This window comes from Carettochelys insculpta, chromosome 1 (assembly GCF_033958435.1).
Source record: "Carettochelys insculpta isolate YL-2023 chromosome 1, ASM3395843v1, whole genome shotgun sequence".
Taxonomy (NCBI): Eukaryota; Metazoa; Chordata; order Testudines; family Carettochelyidae; genus Carettochelys; species Carettochelys insculpta.
This window is the reverse complement of record NC_134137.1, coordinates 20,485,952-20,501,270: the sequence shown is the minus strand read 5'-3', so window position 1 is coordinate 20,501,270 and position 15,319 is coordinate 20,485,952. Positions and strand designations below refer to the sequence as shown.

The window sequence follows — 15,319 nt, the reverse complement described above, 5'->3', positions numbered from 1 at the left end:
GTAGAGACGACACAGCACTTGTCAATGGATAGGAAAAACTTCCTGCAGGTAAAACTGGTTAAGCCGTAGTAGCCTTCTGAAGTGCTTGGAGAAAGTCCCATCACTGGGTCAGCAGCACCAGCAGCCGCCATGCGCCCTGGGGCAAGGTGGGATGCGGGCCTGGTTCTGTGCCCTGGAAGGGGTGGTGTCAAGGGCAGAAGGGGTGGGGCCTAGGGCAGTCAGCCCTTGGCACTGCTCAGATTACAGTGCTGGGCCTCCACCTCTGCTCCTTTGGAGCAGTGGAGCAGCACTGCTGTGACGTTTCAAAGGGACCTGGACCTCTGGCTGCTGCTGCTGCTATTTCAGCTGCAGCAGGGACCAGAGCTCTGGGCCACTTTGAAATGCTGAGCCCCAGGGCAACTGTCCCCATCCCCTCCCCATACTGCTGTCAGTAGGCAAGCCTGCACTGGGCTCATTTAAAACTAGTCTGGGTGAGTGACCTGAAAATATATTGTTGCAGAGAGCTCTGCATTAGCTCCAGTGGCATCAGTCGGATTGTTTAACAGATCTTCCCCTTCTCTGACTCCTTGGATCCTAGCTGTCAGTTGGCCTGATACTGCCCAGAGTTAGACAATGTAAGTACTGAGTTACTCCACACCATCCATGGAGTGACTTCGGATCCACATCACTGTACTGGCCTAAGAGCTCAGAATCAGTTCCCTTATCTACGAAGGGCAAATTGGAGCATAAGGAGAAGGCAAGTAACCCTTCATAAAAGACTGCATTTCATCTTCAGTGCACGCAACAAGATCCCAGACCCCCCTTCCATAACATCAGGCTACTTGCCTTTCAGAGATGGGAGGTGCATAATGCTGAGCTTTGCACGTCCCCCAGCTTGGAAATATCCAGCCTCCCATCAGCCTTGCACTAGGTACAACTTAGCTTAGTTATCCCCACGCCATGCTGGAGTGTCATTTAAAAGCCAATACTCTCTTGGGCTGCACTTTTTTCCTGTGACTGTGAGGCTGTCACTAAATTGTTTGTTGAACAAGTTCAGTGCTATTGGGCAGCAGGGGATGCTTTGCGACCTCTGGCATATTGCAGAGCTGCAGCACCTGAATCCAATTTTGCTTCTTTTTCCCTTTTGTCTTGTTGAATTACCAAGTAATTGCAGGCGCTCTACAGCTCTATCTGCAGGGGCAGGGAGGGGCAGTCATCATTTCATTAACTATACTGCTCTCAGTCTCATGAGCATTGCAGCCCTGATACCTGGGGCTTGTTGTCTGGAACTGAGGCTGCAGGGACAGGCAGGTGTAGTCCATCTCAGCTGTTGGCTTTCCTCAGCACACTGCAGGAGGCAGAGACAGATCTGTATTGTTCTGGCTGTGGAAGGAAATAGGGTGTTGTGTCATCTAAGAGTACCTTCCCCTGGGTGGATCCTCCACGCATGCAAGAGGCTTTACTTCTTCCGGCCTAGTGAACCTAGTCCATCGGGAATGCCTTCTGCCCACCCTGTAAGTTTTGTAAATGGAGCCAACTTTTTTCTCCCCAGCACGAACCACATTATTTTTCATTGGAGGGGTGTAAAAACAGAAGTGATTTTGGGGTTAATGCACAAGACAGGGATTATGTGCTTCAGCTTCTGTGCAGCATCATGTGAGAAAAATCCTCACCGCACTGCTGGGAATCTCCATAGGGAGGTGCTGCCATTCTCTCAGATTGCACGGAGTCTACTGCAGCCCCTGTGGTCCTAACACTTCCGCCTACAGGAGATGAATAAGGATGAGGGGATTGACCTAGTGACAGATCTCTGGTCCTAGCCTGCTGTTTCTCCACCATCTGTCATGTGCGCATAGAGGCCACCCAAATGGAGCTGTGGTCTGCAGCGTAGACGTACAGTCCCTGTACAAACTCACTGAACCCCATCCCTGACCACCTCCACACAGACGCCACATCAGTTCCAGCCCAAATGAGTGCACTGTGCCTACCAAGAAGGGACAGAAGTTAATCTTATATGCAAAAGTTTCTTCCACTTACAAAGTGGGGGTCATAATGCTTCCCTCTCCTGCATGGGAGATGCCAATTACTGAGTCTGTTTTCATTTGATTTAATGACTTAAAGGCCCCAAACTTAGTGCCAAAAACTCTGGCAATTAATCATAGACGCAGTGAGGAATTTTCTGACAAAATGTGTTTTTCCTTTGAAAATGCCAATGTGTCAGAACCACACCTTTTTATAGGAAAGAGTCATTTGACAACTCATAATTTTAAAAAAAAAATAAAATAAAATAATTGGGGAACAAAAAGTTTCGAAACCCTTCTATGTAATTTCATACATTATTTAACTTTTTCTTAGCTATTTAATTTAGTTACACTGAAAACATTAAAAATTAAATGTCAAAGTTGTAATGAAACATTTTGAAATTATTTTAAAATGGTTTGATTGACCTGATCTGGAAATCTTCGGATTTCCAACTTGTAAAAACTTTCCACATTATGACTTTTTCTTCTGAACTGGAGTGGAAAACATTTTAGCAAACTCAAAAATTCTTGCAGGACGGGAAAACAGATTCCCATGCAATTCTGCTAAATCTTTGTTTAGACACATCAATACGTAGCTTGATTTTTTTCAGCTGCTGAACAGCCTTGACTAAACTGGGAGTTGTGGGTACTCAATGCCTTCAGAAATCAGATCAATAGATTTTTAGAGGTTCTCTGCCATCTTCAACTCAGACAATAATTTTCTGTTTCTCTTCCTTTCTAGTTCATTAAAATAGGTTGTAAAGTGAAGCAAAAATGATGGATCATCTTATTTCGGACTTTTTGATTAGCATAGACCAAAGAATTACACTCAGAAGTCCCTGCAGTGGGCCTGTAACTTTTGTTTCACCTGTTAACATGTCTTTCAGAAAGTCATTCAGTCCCGACTTAAAGACTGACAGTGCTGGAGAATCCAGTACATCCCTAGATAACTTGTGTTACTGGCTAAGTACCCTCATTGTCAAAACTTGCACCTTGTTTCTAATGTGAAATTTTCTGTCAACCACTCGATCTCATATGCCTTTGACTGCTAGTGCGCTCTCCTGTCAGAAATCTCTGCCCCATATAGATAAATGGAGACCATGAGAGAGCCACCTCTAAATCTTTTCTTGGATAAGCTAAAACTCGTTATTGCAAGCTTTTTTGTTTACACCCCTCTCACTGTGGATCCCTACTGTAGGGTAAAACTTCCTAATGTATCTCAAGCTAGTTGTGAAGCCTTAGCAAAGCCTTAGCTTGAATAACCAGGAAATACATTAGGAATTTTTATCCTACACCTACAGTTGTCATCAGCAAACAGCAGACTCCCTTGTGACCTCATATATTGGTCACTCTGCATGATAAAGCCAAACTACGCCTTCTTTTGGCCTCTGTTCCTTTTTTGTGGGCTTCTAACTGGGCCCCTTTACTTACCCTGTGGCCACTTTCCACCCCTCTGCTGGCAGAGGCTCTGCTTTTCCACCCAATGCTGTGAAGAGGCTTAGAGGAGACAAGACCGTGGTGTAGTTAATGTAAAGATGTTTTACTTGGGTGACTGGGCACAAACTGAGATCAGAGTGCCTCTACCCAGCCCTTGAGCTCCCATACTATCTCTGTCTGATTATACAATGCTCCTTGCACTCCACAATGTTTCCTTAGTCATAGTCTACACATAGCAAGTCAACGAAAAGTCCATTATATTAGTAAGGGAAATACTGGTATAAGGAGAAACAACAAAACATGTTAAGATTTCTGTCATATCTTGACTGTTATGATAAGAAAGGAATAGGTATCAGAGTGTAAGGAATTTTTTAAAGCAGTAGATGATAGAAGCTGGCTATGGTATTTTAAATCCTTGAGAACCGCAGGCAAAATACAAGTGGTTATTCCAAGATCACTGTAATGCACTATTCTCTTGAGCTCTTACCACAGCATACAAACAATGAAGGTCACTCTCTTCTCTCCAATGGGTCATTACTAGACAAAGTAAAATGTTGCCTTAGGGCATCTGATTAAAAAAGATCATAAAGCAAAACAAACTGAGAATACATATGTCAATTTTGTACAGTGACAAATACTGAAATGATACAACCAATAAATCCCACCACTATTCCCTGCTGCTGTAATGCTGTTTTTATACTGTACCTCTGGATGACAGATGCTAAAACCTACAGCATTTTTAGAGAGCTCTGCTCTGTGCCATCTTCAGCTCCAATGATAATTTTATGTTTCTCTTCCTTCCTAGTTTATTAAAATGGATTGTCAGATGAAACAGAAATGATAGAGTGTTTCAAAGGCAGGGATGTGCTGTCTCTTTGCATAATCTGTTTGCATCTCCCCTTTTCTGTTCACAGTGGAGCATACAGGGTGAAGTGTGTGTGTAAAAAATAAGATTTTTTTTTAGAAAAAGAATGGTTCCCAATACATTCTGCTATAAAAGGGATACAGACAAGGTCACCAGACTTAAAATTAAGCAGTTTTCAAAGTCATCATATTATAGGATTCACTTTCAAGGTAACCAAAGGACTTTTATTTATTCTGCGTGATAATGCATTGTGCTACTATGTGGAACACATTACTTTGCAGGCTTGTGTTGCTGGATGGTGAGAGTTGAGGAATGGTGGTGCAGCATCAAAGCTATCCAATTTACTTCTCAGCTTAAATTAGTATAGCTCTAAGCAGAGAGCACAGGATGAGGAGTCCAGAGACCTGAGTTGTAGTCCTGGCTCTACCACCAGCTCATTGTCCATGTCTACACGTGCTCCTTCCTTTCGAAAGGGACGTGTTAATGAGCGGGTTCAAAAGATGATAATGAGGCATCGCAATGAATATGCAGCGCCTCATTAGCATAATGGCGGCCCGGCGATTTGAAAGTGCAGCTTTCCAAATCGTGCGCCGCCCGTGGAGACGGAACCTTCCGAGAGGACCCCCCTCAGTTTTTGAAAGCCCCTCTTCCTATCTGGTGATCGGAAGAAGGGGTTTTCGAAAACTAGGGAGGGGTCCTTTCAGAAGGTCCTGTCTCCACGGGCAACGCGCGGTTCGAAAAGCCGCACTGAATATGCACTGCTTCATTAGCATCTTTCGAACCCACTCATTAACATGCCCCTTTCGAAAGGAAGGGGCACATGTAGACCCAGCCTGTGGAACCTTGAGAAAGTCCCTTCATTTCTCTGCACCTCCTCATTGGTGATTGAAATTACTCGTGCAGTAGGGTGCTTTCTAAAAGGAAAAGAAGAGAAACAAACAAGACAGACAAAACAAGGGAGATGGTTCAGGTGATGAGGTACATTGTGATCTTTAGATAAAAGGTGCCAAGTGCTATTGTTGATGAATCACAGGGACACTCACTAAACCGCAAGCTAGGTCTGCAGTGTCCAGTACATTAGCTGTTCACCACGGCTACATCTACACTAACAGAAATCTTCAAAATAGCCATGCAAATGGCCAGTTCGAATATTACTAATGAGGCACTGAAATGTATATTCAGCACCTCATCAGCCTGCCGCCAGCCGCGGCTCTTCAAAATTGCTGCATTTCACTTCCGCGCAGCTCGTCCAGCCGGGAGTCCTTTTCTAAAGGACCCCGCCAACTTTGAAATCCCCTTATTCCCAGGGGGATTTTGAAGTTGGCAGGGTCCTTTCGAAAAGGTCCCCCCTCTGGACGAGCTGCGCAGGAGCGAAATGCGGCAATTTTGAAAAGCCACAGCTGGCGGCATGCTAATGAGGCGCTGAATGTGCATTTCAGCGCCTCATTAGTAATCTTCAAAATGGCGATTTGCGTGGCTACTTCGAAGTTTTGTGCCAGTGTAGACACGGCCCACGTGACAAATGGGGAATCAGACTGTGGCGAACGTGGGCTGCCCCTCTAGCCACGCCACACACACATGCCCCACCACAAGTGTGTGGCAGCAGGAGTGGAGGCTGCTGCTCCAGACCTGGTAGTCTCCAGCCTCAGGGCGGCTCCAGTGAGTAATCTTGTGGGCGGGGGGCTGCCTGGTAGGGTGGGGGATGTCTGGCTTAAGGGGAGCAGCACCTGGCAAAGGAGGGAGGGCCAGTGGCGATCCCTTATATTTGTTTTGGACACCACTGGGCTAGCTATTCTGTCCTGATGTAGATTGGTGGTTTGGTTTGTTTTCAGTGATGATGGCCATATCAGAACATTATCTCACCTCATGAATGTCCCTGAGGCTGTGTATTACTATGTTAAGGAAAAGTCATGTGTGTTATTATGCTGCCATGAAACACAAAGGAAACTAAACACATATTTTTAATTGAGTATTCAATGGTCTGATTTGGTGACAAAAACCTAGGGCATTCGATCTATCTGTATCTTAACTTAGCCATCTGCCTGATTATTCCCCTGTTCAGAGAATACCTGCGCTACACTACTCTGGAAGGATGGGGCAAAGTTTCCTTTCATCTGTGTCTTGCAAAGTCAGCAGAATCTCAGTGTTGATTAATAAGGGGCCCTGTACTGTGCCAGCTGGTAAACAGAACAGCTGAGGAGTGGAGGAGGGGAAACATGCAGCTATGCAAATTCACCAGGGCATCCTGATTCTGCTGCGCATGAGCACTTTGACAGTGTGGGACCCTGGATTGTTTGCCCAGAAGAAAAGGGGAACAGAGTTCAGGCGGACTTGTCGATAACAACTCACTGCTGGCAAAGGTGAAGTGAGACAAGTGTAGAGGAATCTCTGACAGGGCTGCATCCATATCAGTCATGTCTCAGTCGGGCATCCAGAGCACCAACACCCTTCCTCTGAGTGAAAGGCTGCACGGTAGTTTCATGGTGGGAGGGGTGACATCACCAGGCTGTCAAGAAATAGACTCTTAAACAGTGCAACATTCATATGTCAGAGGGAACAGTCCTGCATGGAGGGAGGCTGGTCTAACAAACCCTTTGCCATCTTTAATCCTGGGGAACACATTTAAGGACAGGCAAACTAGGTCTGTCCCTATAGGAGTCTACAGGCAGTTTTGCCCAGCATTCAAAGGCAGCCTAAACTGTGGGTCTGAGATCTAAAATGAGTTTAGCAACAGTGGGATTACTAGTCTAGCCCCTCTTCCCTCCCTGATCACAACAAGGATGGCAACTGAAATAGATTACGAAATGGGAATGGTATTTATACCTCTCTGGCTACATCTACACTAGCCCCAAACTTCAAAATGGCCACGCAAATGGCCATTTCGAAGTTTACTAATGAAGCGCTGAAATGCATATTCAGCACTTCATTAGCATGCGGGTGGCCGCGGCACTTCAAAATTGACGCGCCTCGCCGCCGCACGTCTCGTCCCGACGGTGCTCCTTTTCGAAAGGACCCCGCCTACTTCGAACTCCCCTTATTCCTATGAGCAGATGAGAATAAGGGGACTTCGAAGTAGGCGGGGTCCTTTCTAAAAGGGGCGCCGTCGGGATGAGACGCGCGGCGGCGAGCTGCATCAATTTCGAAGTGCCGTGGCCGCCCACATGCTAATGAAGCGCTGAATATGCATTTCAGCGCTTCATTAGTAAACTTCGAAATGGCCATTTGCGTGGCCATTTTGAAGTTTGGGGCTAGTGTAGATGTAGCCAGAGAGGTATAAATACCATTCCCATTTCGTAATCTATTTCAGTTGCCATCCTTGTTGTGTCGAAGTTTCAGTTGCCATCCTTGTTCTGTCGAAGTTCAGTTGCCATCCTTGTTCTGTCGAAGTTTTTGGCTAGTGTAGACACGGCCTGAGTGTGTGTTCCACACCACTAAGGAGCATGCGCTAGGGGAGTTTGTAGCATTTACATCTGTAGAGTCATTTACTGGGTCATGCTGGAAAAAGGGTGATCTTTCTTCATCTTTAGCATTGGTCATATTGGCTGGGTCTGCACTAGAGAGTTTTCTCAACAGAAGACTCCTTCTGTTGACATAACTCAGGGAGCATCTACACACTTAAAGTATTCTGTCGACCGATTCACGACAGAACTCTGCATTTGCCTCGACAGTATCATTCCTCAAAAATTCGAGGCATAACAATATGTCACACAGTACTGTCAACAGGCGTGCAGTGTAGACACTTCTGTTGACAGAGAGGAAGGAATTCCAGTTGCCAGGCCACCCTCTTTGCAGAGCTGCCATTCCGCTTTCTGGCAAGAGAGGGCAGTGCAGTCTGGCAGTCCTCTGTCGCCAGAGGAAGTTGTGTGTACGTGCAATCTGTTCACAGAGATTCTGTCGAGATCTCCCTGTTGACAGTAAGGTCTATTGACAGATGCTTCTAGAGTAGACGTAGCCATTGCATCCTAATAGAGTTCACCTACAACTCCTTTGGTGTCTTGCACAGGGGATAGGTCAGTGCTGAATTTAGCCTCAGAGTGAGGCCCACAAACTTCTAGTGACACATTTGGCAAGTCACTTAATCATCTGTGCCTCATTCTCTTCATGGCTGAAATGGGCCTGTTGATATACCCTCTTAGGAATTAGGAAGCTAACATCATTCATTGTTATAAAAAGCTTTTGAGATCTTTTGCTAGAAATGGAAAGTGCTGTAGCAGCTGTGTCTTGTTGCTAGAATGTTAGAAGTTGAATATGTAACAGGAAAAGAGAAAAAGCGCTGGATCACATGCCTCACTGATGAGTACTCACAACAGCCCCATGTAAATTTGTGTTGGCTCAGCCAAGAGGCCGAAGTTGGACTGACCATGGAGTCTGAACTGTCCTTTGTTACCCCTGAAAAAAGGTGTCTTCATATTGAGGCGAACCTATTTAATGATGGCTGTCATTGGTCGATTGAATTAAGCCCTGGGCAAGGCAAGAGACTTTTATTATGGCATCGTCTCACTTTTGTGAAATTTGAAATTTGAACTTCCTGGACCAAAGTATGAAGGAATACTGCACTCCCATCAGTTGAGTGTGTTTCTATTGGCGTTTTGCAGTAACAATCAGCCACTGAATTGTTCGGTGCACTTACTATATTATATGCTAACAGCAAAAGTGACTTTGCATTAAAACTGGACAGGTGATGTAAGGATGAGGTCCATGTTTGGGTCTTGCTCAGGCAGAGCACCCACTGATGTCAATGCAAGCTTGGCCTCTGTAAAAAAGGAGCTTCAGGATTGAGTCTTAACAGCTGAAGACTTGATCCCACAGGAAGACTGGGAGCACAGTAGCAGTGAGAGGGGGAAAGAATTAGCCCCTCACTTAACTGTTGAATGATCCACTTTGGCCAGTGCTTCAAGTGGCATGGAGGGGCTCTGGGAATCAGTGTTTTGGCCAGGGCAAGGATCACACTGTGCAGGATTTAACCAAAAATGGGTTAAAACAGAAGGAAACTGCTAGGTATCAAATATTTCTAGGTTACTGAGCACCTTTCCTCACAGGACTGTACAAAAATTAATCACTGGAGGAATCCCAGTAATCAGCTATGAATTATTTCTGATTACAGATGAAACAAACTGACGCATGAGCAATTAATTTACCCAACATCACAGAAGGAGTGGGGTAGACTGCAAACAGTTCTCACTGTTGCCAGCAAGTCATAAACTCCCCTGCCAGCTAGTTTTTCTCCACCTCAGCTTTCCACTGTCTCAGAGGGATGGTGTTACATTCAGTCCAGTTTCTTGGCACTACGACAGTTAGGGGCTATGTCTACACTAGAGGGTTTGTTGACAAAACTGGCATTTGTGTTTACAAACCCTTGGAGCGTTCCGTTTCCCAAGGCATCCTGTCAACAGTAAATCAACAGAACAAAACACTTGTGTTGACAGTCTTAGCCCACTGCCCACAAGGCATAACACCTCTATCAACAGAGATCTGTCAACAGAAAGCTGGTCTGGCCATTCCTGGGACACAGGGCAGCCCTGTCTATGGTGCTTCTGGTTGATAGTTTTGTCAAGAGCGCGGTTGGGCAGTGCAGCTGCCCTCTGTCGACAGAGCAGATCACTCTTGCTTAGCAGTCTGGCCGTGATCTGTCAGCAGAAGTTTTCTGATATAACTTCTGTTGACAAATCACTGTAATCTAGACATAGCCAGGGAGAATGGCCTGCATGCATAGGTGTCTCAATCAGTTGGTTCACTAAAAAAAAAAAAGATTTTATTTTCCAGATGAATGTTAAGAATTAGCAAGACAAAGCAGAACCTTTTTGATCTTCTCATTGGGTCATGCCATGTTACTTCTCCAGTCTCCAGTGTGTTAATGATACCAGTCAGTTCCCATGTGTCTCTTTCTAATATGGGTTTCTCTTCTTCTCTTCCTTCCCAGTCCATCTTGGGAGTGCAGTGTGAAGTGCAGAAACAGCTGAAGGCCTTTGTCACCCTAGAGCGCTTTGAACAGATCTACAGCTCCAGCATTGCCGGGTGCTGGCAGATCAAGGAGAACAAGAACTTTGCCTCGGGAGGATCTGTATTTGGCAAAGGGGTCAAGTTTGCCATGAAGGATGGGCGTGTGGCCACTGACATCATCAGCCTGGCCAACGAGGACGGGCGCCGGATTGCAGCCATTCTGAACAATGCCCACTACCTGGAGAACTTACACTTCACTATTGAGGGGGTGGACACACATTATTTTGTTAAGCAAGGGCCATCAGAAAGCGACTTGTCCATACTGGGCCTCACTGGTGGGCGGAGAACCCTGGAGAATGGTGTGAATGTTACAGTGTCCCAAATCAACACAGTGCTCAGTGGAAGGACTAGACGTTACACGGACATCCAGCTCCAGTATGGTGCACTTTGTCTGAACACCCGTTATGGGACCACCTTGGACGAAGAGAAAGCCCGCGTGCTGGAGCTGGCCAGGCAGCGCGCCATAGCCCAGGCCTGGGCCAGAGAACAGCAGAGACTGCGAGATGGGGAGGAGGGCATTCGATCCTGGACAGAAGGGGAAAAGCAGCAAGTGCTAAACACAGGCCGGGTGCAGGGCTATGATGGCTACTTTGTGATCTCAGTGGAGCAACACCCAGAACTCTCAGACAGCGCCAACAACATCCATTTTATGAGACAGAGTGAAATGGGCAGAAGGTGACAGAGAGGGTCAATACGGTGACTTCTTGCCAAAGACAGCTACTCTTTTGTGGCCACTTACCTGACTGTGTTGTACTCAATCCTTTTTCTAAAACAAACTGGTGGGGGGAGGAGACTAAAGACAGAAAGAATATGGTTGCACTGTAACTCATGCAACATACTTTTTTTTATTCTTTTAAATTTGGCCTTCACATGTTTTTTGCAATGAACAGAAGGTATATTTTGCCGTAGTGTGATCACAGTGAAATTTACTGTCTCTTGTCCTTTTTTCCCCTTTGTGAGGAATTTAAAGTGGGGAGTGGTCAACGTACATCCATAGGTAACTTGGTGTGAAGTGAGAAATGGGTGTCTGTGCTAATTTGTTTCATCCTAATCCTTTCTTATTTGGGACAGGGACAGATAGCCTTCCACCTGAAGAGCAGCCATGGTGGGTCCCACCATGTCCCGGAAAGCTCAGGCTGGGCATGCTGGGAACAGAAGATGGCGCTGACTCTCTCAAAGTGACTGTCTGAACCGTGTGCCTCAGAAGAGAACTTAAAAGTAGTTTTCATCTTTCACTGGGGACTTAAAGTATTTCATGGGCTCCTGCTGCAAAGAAGTAGATTATAGAGGCAAAAGGAGCTGAATATATTAACTTGCAAGATGATTCTCTTCCTTCCTGAACTAGAATTAAAAAAACAAAACAGTCTCTTTTTATTATGTTAATAGACTTTTTCCTCTTTCTTTTTTGGTCCATGCAGAAATCCTGTTTTTAATTTCAAAAGACAGTAAAGGCCAAGAAAGATGCTACCATTCTATTGGAAAATATCCTCTCTTGTGCCTAGAGCTGTTCTCTAGGTGGGCTGAATGCACCGAAGTTGAAGACATAACTTCATTAAATACATAGTATTTCAGTACACCACATTGTGTGTTTGGGGGTCTGGTTGGCCATATCCAATGCAGCAACTTCATACTTAAGAAGCTAGCTTGAGTCTGAAGGTAGGGCAGTTTCCCACTGACGTACCACTGAAGAGCGCAGCAAATCAATACCCCAGCATTCTTGCTTTTTGGAGCTTTTTATTAGCTGGAAACTGGTTGGTAGATCATTGAAGATGATGGCAAACGTGCCTCTTTGGGACTCCCAGCAGCAAGGAATTTAGAAGGTATAATAAGTTGAAGCAGGAGGGGAAATATTGGAACAAACCTTTTAACTGTTCCTTTCCCCTTTCACCCAACTGGGCTACAAGGATCTTAAGATTAAGTGAATAGCCCACTGAGAGCTAACTTCAAACCAGGAAGATCCTGAATATCAATGCCAACGACAGTGGAGCCAAAATAGTTTACAAGACACTGCTTACAAACTTGCTTGACATGCTAACATCATTGGTACTTAGTAAGCCCTGTGCTGTGGCATGTGCAAGAATCTCTGCAATCCAAATGAGCAAGGAGACTGAGATGAGCTTCTTCCTGAGAAAACTCTCTGCTAATACAGGGTAGGGAGGCAGTTGGAGAAATACAAGTGTGACACCATTTAGCCCATCCAGCCATCATTGACTGAAAGAGTCAATATTCACTCACCACCACCCCAGAACTTTCACTTGCTTGCGGAGAGCAGCTCCAAGCCTCATACCCATTCTGAAATTGTTAACTTCTTTCAATCTTCATTTCTTGCTGCCAGTTTCTAGCAAAAGACAAACTGGACCAGGCGAAAATAGCACCACAAGAGAGGTTTCAGAGCCAGCCCTTGGAGCATGGTGTTCTGTAGTCCCACCCAAATCACTCCTGCTTCCTTTGCACTCACCCACCTCAGCAACCTCACCAGCAGCTTCACTGCCTTCCTCGAAGTGGGCATCCCCATGCTTCTCAATTACAGGAGAGCAACAAGAATGGAAAGGATCCAGTGGGCACAAACACCATGAGTCGAGAAAACTGTGGTGTTCCCACTTCTATCATGGCCTCCCTGTAGCTGCAGAACTTGTCTGACTCTGTCCTCCCCTCCTGGCTGGTCTCACAGCATTGCCAGATGGATGTGAAGGAAATCCCCCAGGAGAGCTTGGTCTCCCTAAAAATTTTAACATAAGGTTACAGACACAGTGAGAGATGTATCCAGAGTTTTAGATGTGGATCTTTGTCTACTATCCTGCTGCTTTAAAAATTCCTCCTGGCTTGAAGTTAGGGGAGTGTATTTCCCACAGTAATTCAGTGTTATCCTTTGAACTTCTCCTGGCAGAGCAGAATGAGTGTTGACCAAGACTGAACTCGCAAGCATTCTCTTTGGAGAAATATGTTGGCAGAAATAAATAGCATCTGGTGGTAAGTCTTGAAAATCACCCCTAGTTCTGGCAGAGTGGCCTCACTCTGTGGGAGGAGGAAGTTCTGAAAACAGAGCTGGCTCAGAATGAACAAGTTGCTCATCTTCAAGCCTAGTGTGTTATAAAACAGCTCATCACTCTGTTCCACGCCCCGCACTCCTTTTTAAAGCTACTCAACACATAGCACGGAAGTGAGGGAAGCTTCGTGTATCATCTCACATTACTCTGTTTAAAATGTATCAGGAATGCCATGGTGGTAAATAGCCTTCATTTACATGGAGTAGAGGAAAAGGAATTCAAGTACAAAATACTCTCATTGGAAACCTTGCTGGACTAACCTGCTATCATTATAGCCTTTCCCAGGGTCTATTATGGAACTAGTGAATCCAAGTAGGTCTCCCATTTTTCATGAGTCTGACAAATCTACCTAAACCCAGGAATAATCCAAACCCAAGGCGTGGCAAAAATTAGTGCAAATGAGATTTAACTCTTCTGTCTCAAGCAATGTGCTGGGTCTAAAACTGCCTGACTTCCTATTAACTAGTGTCCTCTAGTTGGAGTCTGTGCACAGACGTAGAAGTTATTATTTTGATTCTCTTCTCTCCTGACTATTAAAAAGCCCTTTAAACAAAACAATGTTTCTCTAGCTCTGAGAAGAAACTAAAGAATCCATCAAGGAAACAAGTCAACTAGTTGTGTCTGCAGCACTATTAATAGAGCAATAATATAGGGAAACGTTTGGGATGTCTCCCTTTCATCTTACTGGGAGTATGGGTGCGGCGGGGGGGGGGGGCAGGTAAGACCTTAAAAGACTATTTACAGTTCTGCCCCCATAAGATTCCTCTTGTCCTGCCAGAAGGCTCTTGTCTACAAGAGCCCAGTGTTCTTCTGTGGAGTTGACCCTCCAGGGTAAGGAGATGTTAAAAAATCCAGAGCTGCATGACCTCTTATCTAATGTTGCCCTGTAGAACTATATACTATGTGCAACTGCCCATAACTGGTTACAGTGTGTAAGTATCTACACAGGGAAAAATATTTAATACTAGTTTCTTTAATATAGCAGTGAGAAGTGTAACATGCTTGAAAGTTGAAGGCAGGTAATTTCAGCCTGGACAGAAGGTGTACATTTCTAAGGGTGAGAGGAACTAACCATTGGAACAATTTACCATGGGTCATGGTAGGTTCTTCCATTGCTGATAATTTTTAAATATAAAGTGGATGTTTTTTGTAACATATCTACTGCTAGAATTAGTTTTGGGGAAGTCCTACAGCCTGTCTTATACCAGGGATCAGACTATGGAGGTACACATCTCATAGAGGTGGAAGGAACTACTAGAATTCATCAAGTCTGGTCCCCTAACCTTTTAGCAGGACCAAGCACCATCCCCCCTCTACCTTCTTTCTATTTGCCCCAGATACCTATGTGGCCCCCCTCAAGGATTGGGCTCACAGCCCTGGATTTAGTAGGCTAATGCTCAAACCACCAAGCTCTCCCTCCCCTATGACTAGATCATCACTCTGCTCCTTTCTGGCTTTGGAATCTATGAATAAATATTTCCCATATGTTGCCTGTAGCCTGACATTCCATTTATAACCCACACTTGCAGTGTGTGGCTCAGGCCCCCTCTTGGAGCCAAATCACAGATGGGTTTATGAGCTAGCTGTGGATGTTTGCAAGAAACTTCTGGCTCTCAGGCAGTAGAGGTTTGTCCTTTTCAGATGCAGAAGTCCTGGGTTCTAGGCTGATAGCCCACACTGCAGCGTTATTCTAAACCCAACGTGTCCAACCAGTCACTGCAGTGAGTACTGCTATAGCAAGCTAGCCACATTATTCTGAAAATACAGTTGCTGTTCAAACCAGCTAGCCACACTCAACCAGCCAAATAGCCACCTGCTAGTGGCTAGCAGATACCACAGTCCTAAATATTCATTTCAATAGCAATTGTGTAGGAAGAACTGTCAGGACAACGGCTAGAATGGGCCAGCTGTGTTTAATTTCTGACTGAATAAACATGCCCTTCCCTGAAGGAAATCCAGTGCCCCCAACC

At 45.3% G+C, this 15,319-nt stretch overlaps 1 protein-coding gene across 3 annotated transcripts in view; it reads left to right on the top strand.

Moving 5' to 3' along the window:
* Positions 1 to 11,565, top strand: part of TENM4 (teneurin transmembrane protein 4) — a 493,982-nt gene extending 482,417 nt beyond the window's left edge. For all 3 annotated transcript variants that reach the window (XM_074983382.1, XM_074983375.1, XM_074983367.1), the window contains one exon: positions 10,223 to 11,565. In XM_074983382.1, the coding sequence (XP_074839483.1) occupies positions 10,223 to 10,981 (759 nt within the window). In that variant the 3' untranslated portion in view covers positions 10,982 to 11,565. The remainder of the gene's footprint in view (positions 1 to 10,222) is intronic.
* Positions 11,566 to 15,319: the final 3,754 nt, after the last annotated feature.